Source organism: Sciurus vulgaris, assembly GCF_902686455.1.
Source record: "Sciurus vulgaris genome assembly, chromosome: 17".
NCBI lineage: Eukaryota > Metazoa > Chordata > Mammalia > Rodentia > Sciuridae > Sciurus > Sciurus vulgaris.
In genome coordinates, this window is record NC_136478.1 from 49184908 (window position 1) to 49212253 (window position 27346).

At 40.9% G+C, this 27346-nt stretch overlaps 2 protein-coding genes across 2 annotated transcripts in view; one reads left to right on the plus strand and one right to left on the minus strand.

The window, feature by feature from the left end:
• LOC306649171 (uncharacterized protein) overlaps nt 1-9790 on the plus strand; it is a 33094-nt gene extending 23304 nt beyond the window's left edge. Inside the window, exon 6 of the transcript XR_013760583.1 lies at nt 9655-9790. The gene's annotated coding sequence lies outside the window, so the exon portion shown is untranslated. The remainder of the gene's footprint in view (nt 1-9654) is intronic.
• Nucleotides 2314-19844, minus strand: LOC306647686 (uncharacterized protein; the record flags this gene model as incomplete). The annotated part of the gene is given in 11 exon segments (XM_079117194.1): nt 2314-3943; nt 3946-4356; nt 4712-5301; nt 6051-7196; nt 7198-7879; nt 7916-8321; nt 8722-9004; nt 9623-12495; nt 12901-13068; nt 19739-19805; nt 19807-19844. Coding segments are annotated over 11 exon segments (8172 nt in total). The 3' UTR covers nt 2314-2435.
• Nucleotides 19845-27346: the final 7502 nt, after the last annotated feature.

Here is a 27346-nt window from a genome sequence, read left to right on the forward strand (position 1 = left end):
GGGAAAGAAAGAAAGAAGAAGGAAGGAAGGAAGGAAGGAAGGAAGGAAGGAAGGAAGGAAGGAAGGAGGAGGGAGGGAGGGAGGGAGGGAGGGAAGGAAGGAAGGAAGGGAGGAAGGGAGGAAGGGAAGGAAGGGAGGAAGGGAGGGGACCCTGTCTCTAAATAAAATATTTTAAAGAAAGAAAGAGAGAGAGAGAGAAAGAAAGAAAGAAAGAGAAAGAAAGAAAGAAAGAAAGAAAGAAAGAAAGAAAGAAAGAAAGAAAGAAAGAAAGAAAGAAAGAGAAAGAAAGAAAGAAAGAAAGAAAAAGAGAGAAAGAAAGAAAGAAAGAAAGAAAGAAAGAAAGAAAGAAAGAAAGAAAGAAAGAAAGAAAGAAAGAAAGAAAGAAGAAAGAAAGGGACCCTGTCTCTAAATAAAATATTTTTTCAAAAGGGCTGAGAATTTGTTTAAATCCCTGAGTTCAATCCCTGACTTCAAAAACTAAAACTAAAACAAAAAAAGAATATCTTTATGAAAAGAGGTGAATCTTGGCCTCTACTGACAGCATACACAACAATTTGAGATGGATCATAGACATAAATGTTAAACTCAGAACACTAAACCTAGAAGAAAATACAGGTATGTTTGTGACATTGGTTGAAGAAAGCAAAAGTCTACTGAACAGGATAGAAAAAGCACTAACCATAGGAGAAAGAGTGATGTTGGGATTTATCAAAATATAAAATATCTGTTCATCAAAAAACATCAGTAGGAAAATGAATAGACAAGAATATCTCTTGGTCAAATTTTTTTTTAAAAGTTGAGAAGGATCAGAAACAACTTGAACATTTCACAAATTATATATAAATGGCCAATAAGCACTTGAAAAAGCACTCAACATTAAAAAGTTGAAAGGAGAAGGATCAGAAACAACTTGAACATTTCACAAATTATATATAAACGGCCAATAAGCACTTGAAAAAGTACTCAACATTATTCAGCAGCAGTAGGCCACAGTGATATATATGCCATGCATACTTGAATGCCTATGCCTGCTAGAATGAGTAAAATTAAAAAAAAAAAAAGTTTGCTGCTGGGTGTGGTGATGCACACCTATAATCCTAATGACTCAGGAGGCTGAGGCAGGAGGATTGCAAGTTCAAGGCCAGTCTCAACAATTTAACATAGCCTTATCTCAAAAAATAAAAAGGGCTGGGAATGTTTCTCAGTGGTTAAGCACCCCTGGGTTCAATCCCTGGGACCAAATAAAAGTTTGCCAGCAAGAAATGTTGAGAAGCCTATAGAGCAACTGGAACTTTCATAGTTTTGGCAAGTATAAAATGATCCAAATTCTTTGAAAAAATATTTATGAGCCAAACTTCCATTTTGAGGTACTGACCCAAGAGAAATGAAAACAAATCCACAGAAGACTTGTGCAAGAATGCTCACAGCAGCTTCATTCATAATCCCTCTGCTACGGTTTGCATGTTCATCCCCTGAAGGTTCATGTTTTGGAAGCTTGCCCCAGTGTGGCAATGGGAGGTGGTGATGTACCTTTCAGAGGTGGGGGCCAGTGGGAAGTCCCTGGGTCACTGGAGGCACTGCACTCAGAACAGAATGCTGGTCTCCTGGAGTGAGTTCACCTGAGCCTCACTCCTGCTTTTTGTTTTGTGATGTGATTTTGTCCTCCTTCAAGCACTACTGCCATCCTCTTAAGCTTCCAGGCATCTTACCTGGGATCTAGTTCTACCTCCCAGGGTTTCCTGGCTCCTCCAACCTCAGAATCCTTTTCTGCTGGCCTCTTTTATGCTTTCCCTGAGCCCTGGACATTGTCCCTGGACTTTGTAGCTTCTCCACCTTGTCAACTCCAGCTATTATTCCTCTTGGACTTCTGACTTTCCTCTGTGATCTGACTCCTTCTCCAGGATTTCTTCCTAATACTCCCAGGCTTCTGCTCTCCTGGGCTCCCAAGCATTTCCTTGGAATGAGACACCTCTCTGGACTCTGTTCTGATATAAAATTAATGGGCTTTCTTTCATATCAATGCTAAATAAATAAAAGGCCAATTATGCCAGACACTCTCCCTCTGAGGAAAGTAAATAGTAGCCAAAGGGAAAAATACAGTGCTGGGACAGACTTTTCTTTCAACTGGTAGGTGATTAGATAGTGGCCCTTGCCCTCCGAAGATGTATTCCATTGACTGAAAAAAGTTGTTCCCCTTAGAACAAAGCATATCTGCATTCTTTAGCCACTTTCAGGCAATTCTAAACTTGGAGAGGAAGACAAGCCAGACTATTTTTCACAAATGAGCAGTGTCATTTTATTTACTGCACAGGAGCAGATTAATGGAGCTGAATGAACATGAGTCCCCATCTAGCCCCACCTGGAAAAGATGAACAAGTAAGGAAGTTTGAAATCTGTGGCCCAAGCTCATTTTCCAGTAGGATCTCAAGGCCAAATCAGAGAGTTGGTGTAGAGATTCTGGGCATCTTCTCCAAAGAGGAAGGATTGACTTGTGGCAGACTTTTCCAGGCAAGTTCTAGGAACCCATACTGGGCGAATGCATACCCATGGAGAGTATGCACCCTGTTCTGTCCAGAGAGGGATATCACATTCTGGAACTTGGAACCTGCAGGAGCATGGGAACTATCACAGAACAGGTGGCAGAACAACCGCTCCCCAGGCACTAGATCCATGGCCTTCAGGGCCTCTTTGTAGATGATCTCTTGGGATTGAGGTTCCTCTCTCAGAAGCAGCTCTTGTAGCAGCCTCTGGATTCGGGGGGACTTAAGCTGGTACAGGTCCATGAGCTGGTGGAACTGTTCCATCCATGTGGTGGTATCATTGGCATATCGCTGCTGCAACATTCGTGAAACATAGTACAAGGCCACAAATGTCTCCCATGGAGGTACCTCCTCTTCCTTTTTTTTAGAGATGGGCCGTGTCTCCTTCTCCAACTTGGACAATTTGGGAAACCTGCCCTTACCCTTGAAATCCCATAAGTCCTTTTGAAACATTAGTGCCAGGATTTGTTTGTCCACAGAAGTATGAGCACCTCTGAAAATGTCTCTTTTGGCAGGATAAAAGTGTCTTGTCTCCATCTCTTTGAGAGCATCTGATAACTGCTGTATTCGTTGACTTCTGTAAGGCTCTTCTAGAAGATGCCAGTTTATAGCTTTTGGGACTTGAATTCTCTTGGTGGTTGATGGTAGCGCTGGTATAGAGATGGTCAGTGCTTTCTTCTTTGCCTTTGAAAATTTGGAGAGCTCAACCTTCCCCCCCAAGGCTAGAAAGTCCTTCTGGAACATCAAGTCCAGGGAATTTTTATCCACAAAGGGACAGACAGTTGTGGGACTATCCCCCATGGTTGGATGAAGATGCTTTTTCTCTTTGACAGCAGTGGGTAACTGTTGTGTCTGCTTCTCCCCATAGGACTCAGCTAAGGGATGCCCACCGAGAGCCTGTGGGTTTTGAGTCCTCTTGGTCGCTGATGGTAACACTGGTTCAGGGATAGAACATGGCTCTGGCCAGCTCTCTCTCTTTTCCCTTCTAATTGGAGGGATCACTTGTAAGTGCATTGGACTCAAACCATCACTGTGGTGTTGTGATCTATCAATGGGACTTAAGCCTAGGTTCTGCCTGAGGTGTTTAACCATGGCCTTAAGATTGAACAGATGTATCCATTTCAAGTGTTCCTCCCAAGCAAAATCTCTGAGGAGTTGCCTCAGTTGATGGAAACCGTCCCTAGAAAGTTGTTCTCCTGCTTCCAGCCTTATTAAGGCGTTGTTACTCCAGTCTTCATCTGAGATCCATGCTTCTGAGTTAGCTGGGCTTTTGTGGCGTTTAGCTGACTTTTCAGGTGAAGGGGCTGGGACGGGGGCTGCTGCTGGACTTGGAGCTAGAGCCTGGCCCCCAATTTTCTCCATCAGAGAATCCTGATAGCACCCTAACCACTCCTGCTTCCACCATCACCTTTGGGTCTCTTTTTAAGTGTCTGTGGTTCCATAATATCAGATAATTGGAATTCTGCCCTGTGGAGACCTTCTGGGATCTGGGTCTTTAAGCCTGTTTCCGTGGCTTGTAAAAATATACCCCTAGCTTTGTCCAAGAGCATGTTCTCTTGTCTTCCCAGTGAACTCCTGGGATGTATGCCAAGAACTGGACTGTCCTGTCTGTCTTTCAGATCCGAATGATCCTCCAGCTCTTTCAGAGGCATTCTGCCCTTTTCCCCCTGGGCTGCCTGGAGTGGTATTTTGAAGGGGCTCTGCTTCATAATTCGGGAGTCTGTCTTTCCATCAAGCAAGGTCTCTTTCTTAAAAAGCACTTTCCTTCTAGCTGTGCCTTCCCTTTTCTTACTAAGACCCTTCCCTTCCATCATTACTCTTCATTTTTTTTTTATTGTAAACAAATGGGATACATGTTGTTTCTCTGTACATGGCGTAAAGGCATACCATTTGTGCAATCATAAATTTACATAGAGTAATGTTGTTTGATTCATTCTGTTATTTTTTCCCTTCCCCATCATTACTCTTGATAGGCCCATCCCTTCCTTTGAGAGCCCCAATTTCAACACTTTCTCCTTTTCTGAAAGCATCACCTCTACAAGTGGGCTCAGCTTTTCCTCCTCCTCCCTCAGCCTCTCCTCCTCCTCAGCCAGTCTCTTCTCCTCCTCCCTCAGGCTCTCCTCCTCCCTCCCTTCTCCGCTCACACTCTCCCCTTCTCTTCACTCAGGTACCCTGCTCCCTCTCAGTAGGGTGCTCTGTCTCTCCCTCTTCTTCCTTCTTCCTCAGTCTCTTTTTCTTAGTCAGACTCTCTTCCTTTTTCTTTTCGTGGGTCAAACTCTCTTTCCTGTGCTTCTTAGCCAGGTTCTCCAGTTTCTCTTCACTCAGGCTTATCTTTCTCTTCTTCTGAATCAACTGTCTCCTTTTCTTTTTCTTGGAAAGAAGCTTCTCTTTCTCCTCTTCCTTTTCCTTCTTGGTTAGACCTTTCTCCATCTTCTTCTCAGTCCAGCTCTCTGATGAGTCCTCAAAGAGTTTATCTCTGATATTCTGTGATAACCACTTCATCTGGGTTTTTGCTAGTTTGTCCTTCTCAATGCTCTTCAGAAGGTCTTCTACCTGCTTTTTTTCTAAAAGATTTTGCTCCTGGATTTTCTTTAGCATAGTTTCTACTTGAGTTTTTTCAAAAAAAAGTTCCTCCTCCAAGCTCTCTTTATAAGACAGGGTTCTCTCTTTGGTGGCCTTTCTATCATGATCTAGTTTTCTCTCTTCCTGAGCCTGTTCTCTCTCTCTGGTTATTTCCTCCTGTTCCTTAAAATGTCCCCACCTGTGACCATGCATTTCACTCTTCATAAGGGATGATTTCTCTTCAGTTATTTCTATCTCCCCTAAAGACAGAGAACCCATTTCTTTAATGACTTCAGCTAGGACCCTCCACAGTTGACTCTCTTTCATCTCTATATTTTTCCCCTGGAACTAGCTTCTTTCTCTTCAGAACTAATCCCCTTTTTTATATCCGCTTCCCTCCTTGGCCCTGTTCTTTTCTCTTTGGGTATTTTCCGCCTCTTGGCATCATGCCGCTTCTGATTTCTAATGTCGTAGGCTAATGTCCTTTCTTCCTGGGACAGTTTATCTTCTTCTTTCATAACGTCTTTCCCTTGGATCATTGCTCGGGTTGCTTTCTCCTTTTTCATAGTCATATCAGTTCCTTCCCTTGCTATTGCCTTATTCCTTAGCAATACGCCCCTCTTCCTTGGCCCACTTTGAGGTCAGTCTCTTTCCCACCGTCCTTCTCTGTTTTTCCTTGGTCTCCTCCTTTTCTTCCTGGAAGTGTTTCTCCATTTCACCAGCCTGTCCCCCTCTTCTTGGAACAATCTCTCTTTCCCAGGCCCGTTGTTCTTTCGGCTGAACCTCCCTCTCCTCTTCCTGACTCTGTATTGTCTCTTTCTTGGCCAGTTTCTTCTCTTGTAGGACGAGTTTCTCTTTTCCTGAGTCCATTCTCTTTTCTTCTCAGTTGCTTCCTCACTTTTCTTACCCATTTCTCCTTTTTCTTAGCTCGTTTCTCTTTTCCATAACCTGATTCTCTTTTGGGGGAACATTTTCTCCATATCCTCCATCATTTTCTCCTCTTCTGAGACTAGTCTCATTTTTTCTCTTGGCCATTGTTTCATTTTCTCAACCTCCTCCTTAACCTTTGGAACCGGTTTCTCCTCTCTCTGGGTCCATCTCTTTTCTTCCCAAGCCTGTTTCTCTTCTTTCAGTGGCCATTTCTTCAGCTCTTCAGCCTGCCCCTCCTTTTCCAGGTCTCCTTTCTCCTTATACCAGGACCACTGTCTCTTTCTCTCCTCTTTCTGGGCCCTTCTCTCCTCTCTCCAAGCTTTTCTTGCCTTTTTCCAGGTCTGCTTATCTTCTTGTGATAATTTCTCCCTTTCACCAAACTTTTCATCCTCCGTTAGGTCCAGTTTCTTTTCTTTCTCCTTGGCCTCTTTCTTCTTTTTCTGCGTGTGCCTCTCTTTCTGGTCTTGCTTCTCCTGTTCATCCTGTTCCCCAACATGGGTTTGTTTCTTTTTATGGACCAGTTTATTCTCCTGCTCTACCAAACTCTCCCTTTCCGAGACTTGTTTTCTTTCATCCTCAGACAGTCCCTCCTCTTCTCCAGGCAAATGATCCTGACCCAATGTGCTTAGTTCCCAGACCTTTTCCTCTTCGTCCTCTTCTTCCTCTTTCTCTTCCTCCTCCTCCTCTTCTTCCTCCTTCTCTTCTCCCTCCTCCTCCTCCTCTTCCTCTTCCTCCTCCTCCTCAGGCTTCTCCCTTTCCCAACCATCTTTCTTTTTTTTCTGGGACCATTTCTTCCTTTGTCCAACCTTTTCCTCAGTGTCCAGAACGAGTTCCTCCTCCTTCCAGGTCTGTTCTTCCTCCCCAGACAGTTCCTTCTCTTCCTCACCCGGTTCCTCCCCTTCCTGGGTCAGTGTCCTCTCTTGAAACAGCCACTTCTCCTTCCTGGCCCTTATGTCTTCCTCATGGGCCTGCATCATTTTTCTCCAGTCCCCCTTTCTCCTTTCTAGGGTTGGCTTCCCCTTTGTCCAGACCACTTTCTTTCCTTTTCCAAGTAGATTCCCCTCTTTTCCAGCCATTCCCTTTTTTTCTAAGACAGACTTCCATTCTTCTTTAGTCAGTTTCTTTGGCGAAGGAGCAAATATTTCTTTTCCCCACACCATTTTTTTCTTTTGGATGGGTCAGTTTCTCCTTTCCTTGCATTGATTTTTTCTCAGCCTTCGTCAGTTTCCTTTCTTTGTCAACTATTTCCTCTTCTTGCTTGGTCATTTTTCTTAATGCTGCCTTAAATTTCCTTTGCTTTAAGACCTGATGATCTTCTAAGAAAACAACTTTTTTGATTTTGATTTTTGGAGAAAATTTTGCATGTTTCTTTAGCACATATGTAGCCTCTTCTCCCAATACTACTGTCTTGTCATCCTTGGCATCCCTTTTAACCACTTTTTCCATTATGAATTCTGGTGAGAGTGTGCTCAAGTCCTTTAAAAGGGGACACATCTCTTGGAAGAGTTGCCAGCTGGGCTGTCGATCAGCAAGCATCACCTGAGCCAGGTCTACCAATTCTTTACTCCGATCCCTTAACATTCCTGGATGGGAACTTGCTATCCTTAAGGTATCAAGATAGCAAATGTCATCCCTCCCAGACCTAGTGTCTGACTGAATTGCGTGTCCAGGGACCCCAGCTAAACCACGTCTACTCTGTCTTTGTTTCTTCCTTGTACCTTTATCTGGCTCAGAAACCTGTATGACTTCTTCCTTGGGCTCTTCTATAGTCATTTCTGAAATATCCTTTGTTATGATGGGTGGTTCTTCCCTTTTCTCTTCCCACTTCATTCTCGCTATTCTTTGGCCTTTTTTCACTGTTGTTTTTCAAAACCTTTTAATGCGTTCCTGTCTTTCCAGCTTAGGGATCACTCCTCCATCATCTTTCATGCTATATTGATCTGTGGTCTCTGAGGTCTCCGTGACCTCAGGGGCCTCCTTGGCCTCTATAGCCTCTAGCATAACCTCCTTTGTTTCAGCAGCATCCTGGGGTTTTACTGGGCTGTAAGCACTTAGTGGAAGCTCTGACTCCAAGGCAACATCCTGGGTGTCAATTTGCCCTGATTCCCTGGCCTCACTTTGTTCACCTTCATCTTCTAAGGGCACCAAGACAGAGCTAACCTTTTTTAATTCTATCTCTTTGTGCTTCCTGGCAGCTCTCATGGCCTTTATAACTGCAGAGATATTGGGAGAAAAAAAAAAAAAGTTCAGATCCAAACAGAGACCTTCTGTAATAGCTGATTCAGTGAACTGTTATTAGAGATACAAAGGCAAAGAGGATTATGGATTTGTGATTTAGAAATGGCTGTTTCATTTCAGTTTCCACATCCTTAAGAAATAAGGCCTCCGTGGGGCCACAGCTCAGTGGCAGAGCCCTTGTCTAGCACGTGTGAGGCATTGGATTCAATCCTTAGCACCACATAAAAATAAATAAATATAAAGGCATGCTGTTCATTTACAACTACAAAAAAATTTTTAAAAAGAAAAAAAATAAGGTCTTGTTATTATTGTGGGTAGATCTCTCTCAGGAAGGCTACTTTTTGTGAATAAGATCTTCCCACTTAACTGTTCCCTCTGGTGTCCTGTTATAGACCTTTGCCTTACTGGGCCTGCCTTCATGTGGTTGCCCCAAACATTCCCCATACATCACCCCATACATACTAAGATTTCTGCTCTTTGCTTGAATATGTCTCTTCCTTTTCTTCAGTTCAGTGATCTTTTTAGGTTCTGACAAATGTGTGAGTGTTTCTTCAGCAATGACTTCAAGTTCATCATCCTCTGGTATTTCAAAAGAAAAAGTAAATGGTTTCTCTTTATGTGACAAGGTCAGGTTTTCATTTAGCCGCCATTCCACCAGAGTAAGCAAGCACTGGATATCACTAGCTTGAATTCCCAGCATCTGGCCCAGAGAGTCTTCCCCAATAATTTCAAGTCTACAAAATTCAAGGAGAGAAACAGACAATATTGAGTTAGTGATAAGCAAAATTGTGGGGGAGGGTTGGGGTTGTGGCTTAGTGGTGGAGCATTTGCCTAGCATGTGTGAGGCACTGGGTTCAATTCTGAGCACCACATATAAATAAATGAATAAAATAAATGTCTACCAACATTAAAAAATATTTTTTAAAAGTTGGGAGGAAAGCTACTATGTAAAAGGCAGGAGATAAAGTGGTCATTTAAAACAGTCATTCAGAACAATCTGAAGTAAAAGATGGATAAAGAAGGAAAGAGGTTGGGGGGTAGCTCTGTGGAAGAGTGCTGGCCTAGCATGTGCAAAGCCCTGAGTTGCATTCCTGGCAGTGCCAAGAATGAAGAATAACAAGTGACACAAAATTGGGGGACTTGTGGATATGTTTTGAAGAATCTTAAGTGAGGAAATGATGGAGAAATAAACTAATCAGTGGTCAGAGGAAAAGAGGTGGGTACTGGGAAAAAAGAGAAAATGGAAGGAACAAAAGGGAAGGAAAAGAATAAAAGGGCACTGTGGAAAAGGGTAAGAAGCAATCAGTCACGTAGAAGGAATCAGAAGAGGGGGTGAGTACCATCCAACTTACTGCAATTCTTGAAGAATTTCTTGTTTTTTTAGCAGGTGTATCAGCATGGTCTTGGTTTGGATGCCTGTGAATCTTGTCATAAGGTATAAGACCTTGGTCCGCACGACCTTATCACTGTCCATCAAGCCCACAGCCAATGGAATAGCAAAAAGATGGCTTATGAAGCCCAGCTTCGCTAGCATCTCCCAGGCTAGCTCACGGATATGTGAATTGTAATGAGTTGTATCTTTCAGCAGGCGATAGGCTATCTCAGTGAGCAAGCTTGAAGGTATCTGGTAAGTGGCAAAAATTTGTACCAGGATATCAAAATATTTCTTGTATTTCTCTTCAGGACAGTGAACTGTGAGGTTGAGAATGGTCTCTATTAAATTTTCTATGAATCCTTCACTTAATTTTCTTCTCACCAAGTTTTGGTTTGTCGTGCTTTCAAGGAAAGTCAAGGAAATTCTTTTCTGCTCCTTGGATTTATCCTTCTGTTTACTCATTGAAACTCTCCTTTCTTCTAGAGTCACAGGTGATGGTGTCTGGGGGCTTAAGAGTTCAGTCATGTCCCTGTCCTTATCTAAGTAAGGTGAGTATAGATCATGGCATAGGAAGACTGGGGTACCCTTAGGCCAAAGGCGGGCACGGATCACTGAGTTTGGTATATAGCAATCAGGAGCAAGGGGCCACTGCTGCCCTTGACCAAAGAAACACCGTAACATATGGTAGATGTTTAATCCATCCCAGCCAGCCAGCTGTAATTGAGCAGGAAGCACATGTGGGGGTTGATTATATTTGGGGTCAGGAGTAGACAAACCAATATCCTCATCCTCCAAAAACTGTACTTTGGGTTCATTTTGAATCATAAGGGACATATGTCTCTCTTCCTCTACAACATGGGGCACAGAATTATCAAAGGCAATGACCCGTTTGTTGATAAGGGCCGCTAGCCCCTGTAATTCCTGCACCCTTTGTTCCAGGTAGACAAATTTAGGTACAGATACCATTTTAAATAAAAAGAAGAAGCTGGGAAGGAAAGGCTTGGGGACTTCTTGTATTTCATCTACATTGTTTAGGCTAACTAGGTAAATCAGCAGAGGTGGAGAGAGCAGTTTTAAGCAGGAGACTATGTCGATGCTCTGATTGAAAGTCAAAAGCAGGTCACCCCGATTATTGGCAAAGCAGACTGGACCAAAATGCAATGCTGAATCCAGCTCAGTTACAAGTCTACCTTGGAAGTCCCAGAGCTGGACTGAGCCATCAATGGCCCCTGTGACAAAAAGTTTCAGGGAAAGGCAGACATCAAATGAAGTGATAGCACACTCATGCAGGCATTTTCTCTCTCCAAATATCAAGTTTTGTTTTGTTTCTGATGATGTCAGAAAGTCTCCATAGCGCCAAAGACACCAACAGCAGTTCTTAGTGATGGCACCCACAGAACCTGGCAAGAGTATCACATGCAGTAGGGGACCAGAGAGAATTTTGTTGATGGGCTTCAGGATTACCTTGCTCACATGAAGCACAGCCTCTGACAGATATAGAATGTTATCTGTGCCATAGGAACAGAGTAAGGAGTTTCCTTGGGAACCTTCCAGAGTAGACAATGCTAACACTGCCCCAGAGTGAATGGTCTTCTCTGTTCGGGCCCAACTATAATGGGAGAGGGTTCTCACAATGCCACTGTTGTGTCCACAGAACATCAGTCCTTCTAGCCCCTTGTCCAAATGAGGCCACCCATAGGCCAGGCATGTTACTTTATCCCCAGTGTTTTCTGAAGTACACACAAGATACTTGGCTGTACAAGGACAGCGGGTTGTATCAAACACCAGCACCTTTGAGTCACCTATTGCCACAAAGAGCTCCTCTCTGACTGAGTCATAGGCCCAAGTCACAGACTTATCCATGACAAGTAGAGGCCAGGTAATAACCAGAAGGTCCCCTGTTACTGGAGACAAGAAGCACAATAAACCATCCTCAGTGGCACATAGTATCCGAGTCCGATTATGGCCATAGCAGATTCGTTGCATCTGCTGGGGAGCAGAACCACAGACATTGAAGAGGCTGTAAAAGTATGGCAGGCAGTACAATGAGAAAGCAGAATTACTCTTGCAGAAAAAAGTCACATTATCAATAAACTGCAGTTGTTGCAGGTTCTCATCAATATTCAGCTGCCTCAGCAAGTTTCCAGAAGCAAGATTCCACTCTCTCAGTACGCCTTCACTGCCTGCTGTTAGTAAGGTATGAGTCTCTGGCCGACTGTGAACACATATCACTGTTGAGGGATGGGCCTGGAAGCTGTGGAGAAAGTTACCCTGGTCTAAACCCCACGCATGGATCTCTCCAGCTCTGTTTCCAGCATATAAAATGCCCTGAGACACACAAGCAAAGGAACAAGTGATGGGGGAGCCACTGGTTACAAGAGTGAACTTCTTTACTTCTTTTAGTTGACCCTGACCCTGGTGGGTAAAAGCCCTTACCACATGCTCACACAGAGCCAGTAGGGAGCCCTGGGGACCATTCAGGGAAAAGCCTTGTACAAACTCATGACTTGGCATGGGCACTGTTTGAGCTTTCTGGAGGCCCCTGCCATTTGGTAAGATAAACCAGGTAATCACAGCCGCCACGGTGCCAGACAGCAGCATCTCAGTTTCTGGGTCGTAGCAGAGGCAGCTGATGGAGAAATGACAAGGCACTATACCCAGAGATGTGAATGCTCGATGATGATCTCCAAAGAGCCGCAGGCGCATGTCACCACAGTAAGCAATTAACATGTGGTAGGAACCTGTGTGGACCATTGCTTGGATGGGTGGCACTTGAGCCATGATATGAAACTTCTTCTTCTCAACTGTTCCTTTCATTTCTGTATCTCTTTTCTGTATCCAAAGGACTACCTAAAAAGGAAGATAGATGAAAGCCTCATCATGGGGCAGATCATCCCAACAGTGTGTGGTAGGGAAGGGCTGAGTATTTCATCCCATTACCTCTCATAGATTAAGGAAAGACAGGACAGCTTGACTTTGGGAGTTTCCTTGTCCTAGGTACTAGTTATATGATACAAGCACCATGCTTAAGGCCCTTTTCTTGGCTATCTGTCTACTTCATAGGGAATATGAATTCTGTGGGCCTGATCACTAGAGACAAGGAAGGAGCACTCATCCAGGTCAAATTGGGATATGAAGATGGGCCCTAAAATGAACTGATTCAGAGTGACCTCCTTCATCCTGAAATGAGGACAGTTTAGGTATGGTACATGTAAATTTGATTAAGGAGGAGAAGGAAAAAAGAAGGAGCTTTACCTGCATTTGTTTTCCATATAGTTCCATCCAGTTTAAGGACACAAAATAGTTGACATCGATGGAGTAGAAGCACACAAAGGGCTTGTTCTGGGGATGGTGAGACTCCTGGTATACTCTCTCAGGCCAGTCGCTCAGGACAACCACATCATTCTTTGATTCTTCATCAGTCTGAGAGAGAAGAAGTGACCTTATCTAAGAGGCCTAAGTCCCCACTTATTCATTTACTTAATAAATATTTATTGAGGGATTAGTGATCATTTGTATTTTAGCTAAGCAGGACTCCTAAATATTATTTAGGAGTCATCTCTCCCGCACCCTCAGTTTGCAACAGAATACATCGTTGCTGATCATCGTTGTTGATCAGAGCACCTTCTAGGCTTTCTAAACCAAGTTTCCATAAGAAAAGTAAGTCCTAATGTCCTAACATATCCATTCTGTGTAATGAATTAATTTCTCTCCCAGTTATCTAGAATACTACTAGTTATGTAACATTGAGAAAACAGCCCCTCAAATAATTTTCTGTGTTCCGTGGTTCAGATAAAGAACCACAGTTGAGAAAGGTTAAGACCTGTGAAAGACGCTGGTGATACAATGCTGAGCAAAGCAAACATGGCCTTGGCTCTTGAGGAGTGAAGAGTCCTGAGCTGGAGATGTAGCTGTGGTCGAGTACTTGCCCTGAGTTCTATCCCGGGAACTGCAAACAACACACACACACAAAGAGTTCATCCAGGGAAAACAGGTGCTACACAAATTAACAACTGAACATATAAAGCAAACAAGTGAACACAAAGAAAGGAATACAGTTCTCCATGTGTGTGACGTGTGACACAGGAATCCAAACATGGCAAATGTCTATACCTGTCAGTTGGAATAACTTTTCAGTGCTCCTGCCTACAGCCAAAGGAACATTCCTTTAACAATCACACATGCATTATATATTGCTTATAGGGAACTGATACTTCACACACGTAACAGAACGCCTACCACGTGTGACAGCTAGATCTTGTGGCATGCACTACTTTCACTACCCTTTTGTGTATTGAAGGGAATAGGTGTTATTCACAATATGGGGTTAGCTGTATTTCAGCTCTAAAATGCTGTATTCTGGCCTAGTGGAGTGTGTATGTCAAGGGAGATGCATATCTTTTTTTTTTTTTTGGTACTGGAGATTGAACCCAGGGGTACCCAACCACTGAGCTATATCCCCTGCTCTTTTTATTTTGAGACAGGGTCTCCCTAAGTTTCCTAGGCTATCCTCAAACTTGCGAATCTCCTGCCTCCACCTCCTGAGTAGCCAGGATTACAGGTGTGCTCCACTGCACCTGGCTATACATACTTTTTAATATGTAACATAGTAAAACAAAATAATACATCCTTCCCATAATGTAGCGTATGTCTATGATACATGTACATGAAGTCCTCATACCAATCAACCTAAACTGAGGCTCATGAGTTGCCCTTCTCAGTAGCAACTTGTGCTAAACCTGCCTCCATGAATTTAACTCTCCACAGTTCTCTGCATCAGAATTTGTGCTCTGACCACATAAGCTGGAAATCAAAATGGTAAACTGAAGCACTGTATGTCTTTACTTAGATTGTCCATCATGCCTGATTCCTGCATCCACAAAGGATTTGAGACTATACTGAGGCCAAATCTGTAACTCAATCAATCTCCCCATATTCATTTTCATAGCTCAAGAGTTTCCAGTACCCATTGTCATTGTTTATTCAGCGGCAGGAGCAGATTTCAGAGAAAGGACCCTCATGTCTGAGCTCACAACTACCCATTCCTGTTAACTGAATCAGAAAGCTCATTTATATTTCCTTATTCTATTAATTGCCATTCCTTTCCTTCTTCCCATTCGTCATATAGAACTCATTTACTCATTCAAATATATGAAGGCTCTTCTATAGAGGACTTTAAAAGATGAAAAATATCTTAAACTGAAGCAATGTATCTGTGTCTGATATTACTGCTGCCTACTCAGTTGTTCTTCCTTCCTTTCTCTTCCTTCCATTCCATTGACCCAGAAATTCTGGCAACATAGAGGGACTACCATCCCCCTATGGCTGGCACAGACATCCCTCTTCTATCTACTTACAATTTTTTTCTTTCCCATCATTTTACTGAGGTAAAATTGAAGTACAATGAAATGGACATATTTGAACATGCAATTTGATCAGTTTTGACATGTATGTAACTAACAAATCAATATAAAAAGCATTTCCTTTACTTTTTTTAAAATAGAAATCATGCAGACTGTGTTTCCTGTATGATTTATTACATTATAAATCAATCCCTGAAGATATAAAGAACCCCACCCCACATGACAACTATTTCAAAATTAAATGGCACATTTATAAATATCTCAGAGGTCAAGGAAGAAAGCATAAAAAAAGTTAATAAACAGTGCTTCGAACTAAGTGATAACAAAAGCTTAAAATATCAGGATCTCTGGGATGAAACAGTACTCAGAAGACACTTGTAACTTAAAATACTTGTATCAGAAAGAATCCAGAATAACAGTCAAATTATTTTCAAATTGTGTAGTAGGAAGGAAAAAAATAACACTAGGAACAGAAACACCTGAGAGAAGAAATAATACAGCTAAATTTTGATAAAAATCAAGTCTAATAAAGAAAAAAGCACACAATATCAATGGAAAGGGAGCTATCCAAATAACCCTACAGATACTAAAAATATATTAAGGTAATATAATTGTATGCCAACATATGTGATAGCTTATATAGCATGGTCTGTATTAAAGAATGATCTGTGTGCTGCTGAGAAGAAAGTGTATCAATCATTGATGGATGAACTATTCTATATATGTCTGTTAAGTATAAATTATCAATTCTATTTTTTACTTCTATAGCTTCTTTATTTAGTTTTTGTTTGGAGGTTCTATCCAGTGGTACACGGGCATGTTAAAGTTACCCAGTATTATTGTGTTGTGGTCTATTTAATTCTTGAAATTGAGAAGGGTTTGTTTGATGTATGTGGATGCTCCATTTGGGGGGGCGTACATATTTAAGATTGTTATGTCTTATTGATATATAATTCCCTGAAGAAGTATGAAATGTCCTTCTTCCTTCCTTCCGATTAACTTTGGCTTGACGTCCATTTTATCTGATACGAGGCTAGAAACCCCTGCTTGTTTAGGTGATCCATGTGAGTGATGCTTTTCCCGTCCTTTCTCCTTCAGCCTGTGGATGTCTTTGCCTCTGAGGTGAGTGTCTTGGAGACAGCATATTGTTGGGTCTTGTTTTTTAATCCAATCTGCCAGTCTGTGTCTTTTGTTTTTTTAATTTTCTTTTTAGTTGTCAATGGACATTTATTTTATTTTATTTTATTTATTTTTTATTTTGCAGTACTGGGGATCGAACCCAGGGCTTCGTGCTTGCAAGGCAAGCACTCTACTGACTGAGCTATCTTCCCAGCCCGACATTTATTTTATTTATTGATTTATATGTGGTGCTGAGAATTGAACCCAGTGCCTCACACGTGCTAGGCAAGGGCTCTACCACTGAGCTATGACCCCAGCCCCAGTCTGTGTCTTTTGATTGATGAGTTTAAGCTATTAATGTTCAAGGTTATTATTGACATATGATTTGTATTCCTGGTCATTTGGGTTTATTTCTAGTTTTTCATTTGAATTAGTTTCTCCTTTGATTGACTATTCCTTTAGTGTAGTTCCTCCTTTCCCTGGTTTTTTTTTTTTTTTCATTTCATCTTCATGAAATATTTTGTTGTGAATGTTCTGTAGTGCAGGCTTTCTAGTTGCAAATTCTTTTAACTTGTTTAACATGGAAGGTTTTTATTTCATCTACAAATCTGAAGCTTAATTTTTCTGGATATAGGATTCTTGGTTAACATCCATTTTCTTCCAGATATGTTGTTCCAGGACCTCCTAGTTTTGAGGGTCTTGGTTGAGAAATCAGCTGAGATCCAAATTGATTTCCCCCATACATAATCTGTACTTCTCTCTCACAGCCTTTAAAATTCTAACCTTATTCTATATGTTAGGCATTTTCATTATAATGTGCCTTGGTGTAGATCCACTGTAATTTTGTACATTTGGGGTCCTGCAAGCCTCTTCTATTTGATTTTCCATTTCATTCTTTAGGTTTGGGAAATTTTCTGATATTATTTCTTTGAAAAGATTGTGCATTTCTTTGGTTTGTATCTCCATGCCTTCATCTATCTCAATAAATCTTAAATTTTGTCTTTTCATGTTATCCCATAGTCCTTGGAAGTTCTGTTCATGGTTTCTTAACATCTTCTCTCTGTTGTCAACTCTATTTTCAAGATTATATATTTTGTCTTCATTGCCTGAGGTTCTGTCTTCCAAGTGGTCTAGTCTGTTGGTGATGCTTTCTATTGAATTTTTAATTTGGTTTATTGTTTCTTTCATTTTGAGGATTTCTGCTTTTTTTTTTTTCAGAATCTCTGCCTCTTTCTTTTTTTTAATTTTTTTAGTTGTAAATCAACACAATACCTTTATTTTACTTACTGATTTTTATGTGGTGCTGACTGAGGATCCAACCCAGTGTCTCACACATGCTAGGCAAACGTTTGCTCTACCACTGAGCCAAAACCCCAGTCCCTCTTTCTTTATTGAAGTGATCTTTTACTTCCTGTATTTTCTCTCTGATATCAGTTTTTATACGATCCTTTACTTCACAGATCAGTTTAACTATGTCCATTCTAAACTCCTTCTCTGACATTTCTTCCATTGTGATGTCAATGGATTTTGTTATTGGAGTATCTTGGTTTGTGTGGGGTGATTTGTTCCCTTGCTTTTTCATGTTGTTTGTGTGTCTGCCCATCTAATAATATGAATCTGAGACAGTAGAGTTTCTACCCTGTGGACTTACAGTGTCTCTAGAGGTTTCTAGTACCTCACTATTTAGGGGGAGACAAATAATAACAACAACTAATACAAACAGTGTACAGCATTAAACCAAATAGTTCCTACTGTTACATCTATAATGTTAATTATAACAATAAATAGAAATTATATGATCATTTACTGCCTACAATTAAAACAGCGAGTTTTCAATGGTGGACAGGAAGAGAACAGAAGTGATATAGGATGTGATGATTATAAAGGAGGAGGAGAGAAGAAGTAACAAATTAAAGTAAAAAATGAGAGAATAATGGAGATTAGCTGTTAGCAGAAGAAAAGAGAGTCAAGGGAAATAGAAAAACATATATGAAGTAAAAATTTAAATAATAAAATAAATCTTAAAAAATAAAAATAAAGAATATAAAACAAAACTAAAATGTACTAATCAACATCCTAGTTCACAAAAAACTAATCCATGAAAACTAACTGGCTCAAAAATGCTAGAAATGAGAAAAAACCAAATATGAATATGTATAAATGTCCATGTACCATTAAGGTCACAATTAAAGAATTTTTAATAAAGATCTTGATAAATAAAGAATTCTTTTCGTTGGAGTTCAAAAGATTCTCGATTTCTCTTCTCAGCAGTTTTAGGTGGGGTCATCTGGAACGTGATGCTCCACCCTCTGGATTGCTGGAGAGAGAGAGGTAATCCCCTAGGCAGGGTTTAGGCTTAGGCGGGATCTAGGCTCTTCACTGAATGCCAACTGGTCTGGAGATTTAAAATCAGGGCACTTCCAGTGCCCAGTACTTGCTGGTCCCAGGGATCTTCCCTGGGTTCCACTTGTGTGATGAGGGACCCAATTCCTAGTCCTCTACGTCACCTTCAGACCCCACATTTCCTGGTCTGGGATTCAGTCTCCAGTCTCTCCTACCCGCTGCCCTTCCAAATTCCCGGCCAGATGCATCTCTCCCAGCAGGTCCTGCAAGCAGTAGGATTGAGGAGGAGGAGTAGAGCCAGGTGGGTTTCCACAACCAGTTGTCCCCTCTGTAAACCTCTCTCCACGTTTGATTTTATCCTGGTCACTTAGGCACACACTAAGTCATGCAGTATGTGTTTACTGGGCCTGTATTTTGGGCCAAACAGGTTTGGCAGAAATCTGTCCCGTCAACTGCCAATTCCTGCACAGAGGCTGCAAAATGGTTCCTTCCCTTGTCCTCCGCACACTGCCTGAGAGATGGCAGTTCTTTCCCTGGACACGGATATTGTGCAGTGCATCTTTCAGGTTTGCTGGGCAATGTCCTTGATCTCTAAATGCACCATACCCAGACATGCCTTGGGCCTCCCCAAAACGCAGGTCCTTTTCATTCCCTTACCCCTCCACTATGCTTACAGGGGGATGGCTCTGGCTGGAGCTTCGTCAGTCAAGGCAGTGCCTCTGGGGATTTCTTCCTTATTTTATTATATCTAACCTCCTGAGTGCCTGATTTGCTTTGAATGTCCAGTTTTAAATTCCAGTAAAGTCTCCCCGCTTTTTTGTTTGTTCATCCACCTTGCTGAGAAGCTGCCTGCTGGCTTTTTCAGTTTCACTGCACAAAGCAGTCAGGAAAGAAAACCTCTTCTATTCTACCATGTTGAAAACCCTTCCCTCTACTTGCAATTGAAAGTTTATATCTGGAAATGCAGCAACTATCTTATAACCTTAAGGTCATAAGTTGACATATTAAGGATGGTAGAAAAGAAAGAAAAAGAATCTAGATCCTTGATGACTGGTAAGACAAGATGCTTCCTATTTGTTTAATCTATGTAAGTTTATTTTCTGATACTTGCAACAGAATGTTAATGCGCTAATCTTAATGTAGAAAGGAAAGCTGGGGATATGGGATGAACTTTCCAGAGCTGTTCACATCTTGTCCATGCCATAGCCCCTGTGCAGCAACAGCCATTAGTCCAAACCCATCATATGCATACCTCTCCCACACATTACCTTTACACCCTGCAGGGTCTTTTTTATGAGGACTTTCAAATCCTTCCACTCAGGAATAAGTGCGTGAAGATGCTGTCCTAGGGACATTCCAGCTCTTCACAGACATCTTGGATTATAGAACCTGTAGAAGGTACGAATGACTTGATCTCAATATCTGATGCTGCAATGGAAATTAAGGGAATGAGAAAAAGGGAAGAACAGGATGAACCAGAGAAGAGGGGAAACATAAGGCTTTTCTATCAACAGGAGAAACTCCTTTGTTTTAAAAAGATGGGTGAGGGGCTGGGGTTGTAGCTCAGTGGTAGCGTGCTTGCCTAGCACACGTGAGGCACTCGGTTTGATTCTCAGCACCACATGTAAATAAATGAAATAAAGGTTCATTGGCAACTAAAAAAAAAACTTTATTAAAAAAGACAGGGCTCAGTGGTAGAGCGCTTGCCTTACATGTATGAGACACTGGGTTCGATTCTCAGCACCACATATCAATAAATGAATAAAGGTCCATCAACAACTAAAAAAAATTTTTTTAATTAAAAGAAAGAGACAGGTGAGAATGAACTACTGATACTTACAGCATGGATGAACCTCAAAAACAGTACAAAAATGCAGACACAAGAGCACGTACTGTATGAGTTCATTTATATGGAATTCTAGAAAAAAGTAAGCCATAGAGAGCAGATTAGTGGTTGTATGGGAACAAAATTTGGAGGATTTATGGGAAGGAATAAAAGTGATCTTTTGGTAGTGTTGATAATGTTCTATATCTTAACTATGGCAGTGGTTACGTGGGTTTATCATTCAGTTGGAATTCATTAAAATGCACCTCAATTGCATTTACCCTTTTAAATATATGTATATGTATGTGTGTGTGTGTGTGTGTGTATATATATATATATATATATACACTATATATATATTTCAGTTATTGATGGTCCTTTGTTTTATTCATTTATTTTTATGTGGTGCTGAAAATCAAACCAAGTGCCGCACACATGCTAGGCAAGTGCTCTACCACAGAGTCATAACTCCAGCCCCCATATACTTAAATATGTGTAAATTTATATCTAAATAAATTTTATTTTTAAGAAAATAGGGGGTGGGAGGGGTGGGGGGAAGAGAAAAAAATAACAGAATGAATCAAAAACTATTACCCTAGGTAAAGGTATGATTACACAAATGGTATGCCTCTACTTCAAGTACAAACAGAGAAACAAGATGTATCCCATTTGTTGACAATAAAAATAAAAAAGAATTAAAATATATGTTATTATAAATGAAAATAAAAGTAGGAGTGAAGTGGGTTTTTTATGAGGTCTGGAAACAGGAAAAACTATGACAAGAAGAAGCTGTTAGGTGCTTAGGTGAGTCAGTTGTTGTACAGCTGAAATTATACAGGGTTCTGGCTTCCCAGTACTCCATAGCGCCCCTCATGGGGAAGCTCATTTTTGTAAATACATCTATTAGCCATTATCTTCTTGCCTTCGTGAATTTAAAAGTTACTCACTGTTTAAACAAATATTTCCTCAGAGCTCAATTTGTGCCAGCCTCTATGCTGAGAGCTAAAGATAAATACTGAAGAAAAAGGATTATCTACTTGCAAGAAGTTTACTATATAGTATAGAAGGCAGAGAGTGAACAAGTTAACATAGCTGTCCAGTTCTGGCAAGATGCCAGATTAAAATAACTTTTTTTTTTTTTTTTTTTGTGCAGTTGGGGATTAAACCCAGGGCCTCTCCACCACTGAGCCCTTTTTTATTTTGAGACAGGGTCTCACAAAATTGCTGGCCTTAAACTTGTGATCCTCCTGCCTCAACATCCAGAGTCACTGGGATTTCAAGTGTGCTCAATGGTGCCCAGATCTAAAATAACCTTTCCGAAAGCCTTACACTATGAATTCCTAGAAATTCTGGATAAAAAAACAAATAGCTGAGCTCTGGAAGTCAGAAATGAAGTGGGAGTGGAGAGTGGAGAACCTCACAGCATTCAGTACAAACTGCTGTTATGATGGTCCTGAGGAGGTGTAGTTATCAGAGCCCCAAATTGACTCTCATAGCTAGTGGCCAGGGTAGTATTACCCTGGCAAAAAGAAGAGCTAGACTTGGACCCACACAGTGAAGCCTTGGGATTCCTGACAAATACAAACACAAACATGCCTTGGAGGGAGAGAATTCCATAGACAGACAGCTGGCACACAACCAGCTTTCTGAAAGGTTAGACACCTTACTTTTCTGCAGGCACGAGTCAGAAAGCTGCATTCCCACAAATTCCATGGGATGCCAGCTTATCAAGTTCTCACTAAGATGGAGAAGGCAAAGAAGCAGGAAGGAAGGAAAAATACCACAGAGAATATCAACAATTCTCTCTGATGAAATCATCATTTAAAATATCTACCCAATGGGCTGGGGGTGTGGCTCAGTGGTAGAGTGCTTGCCTAGCATGTGCAAGGCCAGTTCCATCTCCAGCACTACAAATGGGAAAAACAATTCTGTATTCAAGAGGGTAATGAGCTAAGAGTCACACAAAGTTTTCTTCACAATCTCTTTGCATACTCTGCATACATTATCTGTCACCTATTGTTCTCGAATGATACTCCCAGATTACCAAAAGCCACATTTAATATCCTGTTATATAGGTATATTAAAAATGTTAAGGCTGGATTCAGTGGCACATGCCTGTAATCCCAGCATCTTGAGAGGATAAAGCAGGAGGATTGCAAGTTCAAAGCCAGCTTTCGGCAATTTAGCGAGGCCCTAAGCAACATAGCAAGACCCTGTATCAAAATAAAAAATAAAAAGGGCTGCCTCAGTGGTTAAGCATCCCTGGATTCAATTCCTGGCACCAAAAGCAAAACAGAACAAACAAAAACAACCCATCAGACTAAATGAATAAAGTACATGCTGTTTATAAGAGGAAAACCTAAAATGCCAAATGCAGAAACCTTATTATTATGGCCTTCTGTTCCTCGAAACCATATAAAAGTAATAAGGAAAATGAAAACAAGAATCTTTGCAAACTCAACATTCATCAGAGTAAAATCCATAAACACCAAATCACTGGTAAGGGTTGGGAAAAGTAGCTCAGGAACAACTATGAGGGAGGAATAGGAGAAAGGAAACTATGGAGAGTAATTTGAGTAGAAAGAGGGACCAGTAGAGAAAATTCTAAGAAACTTCCAGGAAAGTTAAATTTCCGAAAAAGATCTACCATACGATAAAACATATTTACCTCTTATTTGTAACTACAACTGCAAGAAAATGGGGGTTAGAAACAGAAGGTTTAGAACTGATTAATCACTTGGGAAAGCCCATATTTATGGCAGAAAACAAGAAGTGAGCTTTATGCTGTGAAAACCAGCTGGCCTGGAACTACCCTGACCCTGTGGACACACTCAAGAACAAGAACCAATCCAGGAAGACTCAAGCAATGTGTGTAAGAAAATAAAGAAGTGGCTCTATATTAATCCAAAGCTACAAAAGAACTATGAAAGAAGCCGTGTGTAGTGACACACACCTGTAATCTCCGCTACTCCGGTGGCTGAGGCAGGAGCATCGCAAGTTTGAGGCTAGCCTCAGCAATTTCTAAAGACCCTGTCTCAAAATAAAAAATGAAAGCAGGACATGATGGCTCACGCATATAAACCCAGACTCAGGAGGCTGAGGAAGGAAGATCATAAGTTTGAGGCCAGCCTCAGCCCCTTAGCAAGGCCCTAAGCAACTTGGCCTGACTTTGTCTCAAAATTTAAAGAAAGGGCCAGGCACGGCAGCACACATCTATAATCCCAGTGGCTTGGGAGGCTGAGGCAAGAGGATTGCAAGTTCAAGGCCAGCTGTAGCAACTTAGTGAGGCCTTAAGCAACTTAGCCAGACTGTTTCAAAATAAAAAATAAAAAAGGTTGGGAATGCAGCTCAGTGTTTATGAAGCAGCAACTCCTTCCTAAGATGTTTCTTTTTATCACTGTTAAGTTATTATTCTGTTAATAACTGCAACCTGCTAGTTTCTGCTTCTGTAATGATGCTTGCTTAGTAGCTGTGGCAGGAACCAGACCCTCCTGAAGAAAGGGGGGACAAATAAAGATTACGTGCATTAGAAAGTCTTGAAACCCGGAAGTCAGTACTGTATAAAATACACTGAGAACAAAGCGGCGATACTTGGCTTTTGGAGAAGACTCCATTGAGCCCACACCAGTGCTCAATAAACCTTGTTCTTCTGTATCTCCAAGTGCCACTTGTCTCATTCAAGTGACATAACTGTCCATATTTTTCTGTATTTTCCATAACAGTTAAGAGTCCTTGGGTTAAATCCAGGTACAAAATAAACTTTAAAAAATAAATAAGTGGGATGTAGCTCAGTGGCAGAGCACCCTGGATTCAATCTTCCTTAAAGGAAAGAAAGGAAGGAAGGAGGAAAGAGAGAAAAAAAAAAAAAAAAGGAGAAAAGAGAAAGCAAGCAGGCTGGGAATGTAGCCCAGTGGCAGAGTATTATTAGTTCAATCCCGGGTACAGAAAAAAATAAAACAAAACACCTTTGATCCAATTGTCTGTATGATGGAGGATCACAAAGCAAAATTGCAAGAAACCAGGGAAGAGATCAAGAAAGAACAAGGTAAAAGGAGAGCAGGCAGAAACAGAAGGAAAATGTCACAAATACAAGAAAAAAAATTGAAGGAACATGAGGAAGAAAAACAATTAGTGAGACCATGTCTCCAAATACAAATTTTCATGTTACACTATGCGTGGTTCTCTTGTAATAGCTTTTTAAAAGCCAAACTAAAGCCGGGCGTGGTGGTGCACACCTATAATCCCAGCGGCTTGGGATGCTGAGACAGAAGGATCGTGAGTTCAAATCCAGCCTCAGCAAAAGCGAGGTGGTAAGTAACTCAGTGAGACCCTGTCTCTAAGTAAAAATACAGAATAGGGTTGGGGATGTGGCTCTGTGGTCATGAATGCCCCTGAGTGCCCCCACAAAATGGTGTAATTACTGTGGAATAGGGTTGACAGTTCCTTATAGTTAAATGTAACCATATCAAACTCTATAGTTATAATACAATCCAGCAATTCTACTTCTAGATATATATAACCCGAAGAATTAAAAACTCATCTTTACTCAAGTATTTATACATGAATGTTCATAGTAGCATTGTTTATAATAGCCAAAAAATAGAAACAATCTAAGTGTGTATCAACTGATGAATAAACAAAATGTAGTATATACATACAATGAAATATTATTCAACCATAAAAAGGAATAAAGTAGGGCTGGGGACATAGCTCAGTTGGTAGAGTGCTTGCCTCACAAACACAAGGCCCTGGGTTCAATCCCCAGCACCGCAAAAAAAAAAAAAAAGGAATAAAGTATTGGTACATGTTACAATTGGGTGAACCTTGAAAACTTCTGCTAAGTAAATGCAGTATCTAATAATAATTTTGTATGATTTCATTCACATGAACATAAGTCTAACTTAAATCACTAAAACAGAGTGATTGCCACTCGGTCAATTCCCAGACTTGAGCCAGTATGCAGACCAGAACCCCTTAATGAAGGGGAGACCAGGTTCCCTTGAGGAAGGAACCTGCTACACAGCCAGAAATGTGTACTTGAAGCAGTATTGCTTATGGAGTTTATAATCTAGCAGTAAATTAGTCACCAAAATGATAATTGCACACACATATAAAATAACCACAATAAATTTCAAATGTGAAATTCTGAGTTGGAGAAACATGAGAATTTGCTCTGTTAGTTTTGATACTTTCCTGCAACTCCTCTAAATTGAAAACAAATGACAGCTATGGTAAATGTCAAGGACAGTTGTAATAGGACTTGATACCAAGGCCCTGGGCGGTGGGGGATGTCAAATTTCACCCATTGAAATAATACCCTTCAGAGGTCATTCAGTTTTCCTGGAACATCAGTGGTCTTATTTTTTCACAAGGAGGAACACTTTACAAGGCAGATGTATGTGACTGGAAGGGCTGGCTGAACACTAGATATTTTCTTGGGGTGAAAAAAGTTTCTCCAGAGCTAAGGGGAACCAACATGTACCAAGGGTCTACCATGTGGAAAGTGTTGTACATCTGTGTATCTCTCTCTCTCTTCATTCAAAACTCAAAACCACCCAGGAGCATGGCATTATGGTAGGCAGAATGGTCCACAAAGATGTCCATGACCAAATCCCTACAAACCTATGAATATGTTAAATTACATAGTGAAAGGGGACTTTGAAGATGAAAATGTAATTAAGGTTACCACATAATCTTTTTTCTTTCCTTTTTTTTTTTTTTTTTTTTTTTGGTGCTGGGGATGGAACCCATGGCCTCCTGCATGCTAGGCAGGTGGTCAACCACTGAACTGTAACCACAGCCTAAGGTCACAAATCTTAAGATGGGGAAAATTTTGGAAAACCTTTTTACTTGACACAAAACACATACATACCTGTGGGGTAAGGTGTGATAATTCAATACATGTATAAATGTGGTTGGAGACAGGCAATCTTATCACATGAACCCTTAAAAGTTGAAAACCTTCTAGCTGGAATTATGTGGCAGAAGAGAGAAGCAGAAGAGGGAGGTCACAAAAATCAGAAAGATTCCAAGGTGACAGGATTTGATGCACCAGTTGTAGGGACCCAAGAGCAAGGACTATAGAAAGACCTCTAGGAGCTAAAGGTCTCCCCAGCCCCAGCAGACAGCCAGCATGGAAATAGAGACCTCAATCCTACAGTCCCATGGAACCGGATCTTACCAACAGCCTGAATGAGCCGGGAAGTGCATTCTCTCCAGAGCCTACAGATATGAACCCAGCCAGCTCTCAGCTGCGCTAAACCTATAGCCAGGGAAACGGTAAATGCCTACCTGGACATCTGACCTCAGAACTGTGAGTAAATAAATTTATATTGTTTAAAGCAACTAAGTTTGTGGTAATTTGTTACAGCAGCCACAGAAAATTAACATGGGCACTGACATTTTTTTTGAAAGTTTACTTAGGTAGCAAGCACTTTTCATCTATTATCGCACTTTATACCCCAAACCTGAAGATTGAATCAAATGAGAAAATACAGTATTAAATGAGAATACAGATTTTCTTCTGCAGAATTTAGCTTGCCTAAAGCAACATAGCTAATCATAGCAAAACCAGGGCTCAAACCCAGCAGCATGTCTGGCAGAATGTATGGCCTTGAACTACAGAACAGTGCAGACTTCCTAGTCAATAGAGCTCACAGAGCTTATATTAAGTGTGTCCAAGATGATTCAGTCTCTAATTGAGCTCAAATCTGAGCCAGGTCTGTTCAGTTTCAAAAGTGCTATTCCTATGAAGTCTATAAAAATAAAATAATAAATGCAGTCTGTAAAAATAAAGAAAAAGAACAATGAATCAAAAGGCATTCTGTTAAAAAAATTTAAAAAAAAATTAAAAAGTGCTAATTTCAAAACATTGAATCAACATATATTTGTTAAGATTCTACACATGTATTATACTATCCACTGGGTATCCTAAGATCCTAAGTCACTGTCCTCCAGGGATTTCAATTATTAAATTTGATAGTTGCTATCATGGAACACTGCAGGCTGTATGGGGCACTCCAGGAGACGAGGGAGGAAACACTGGTCTTTG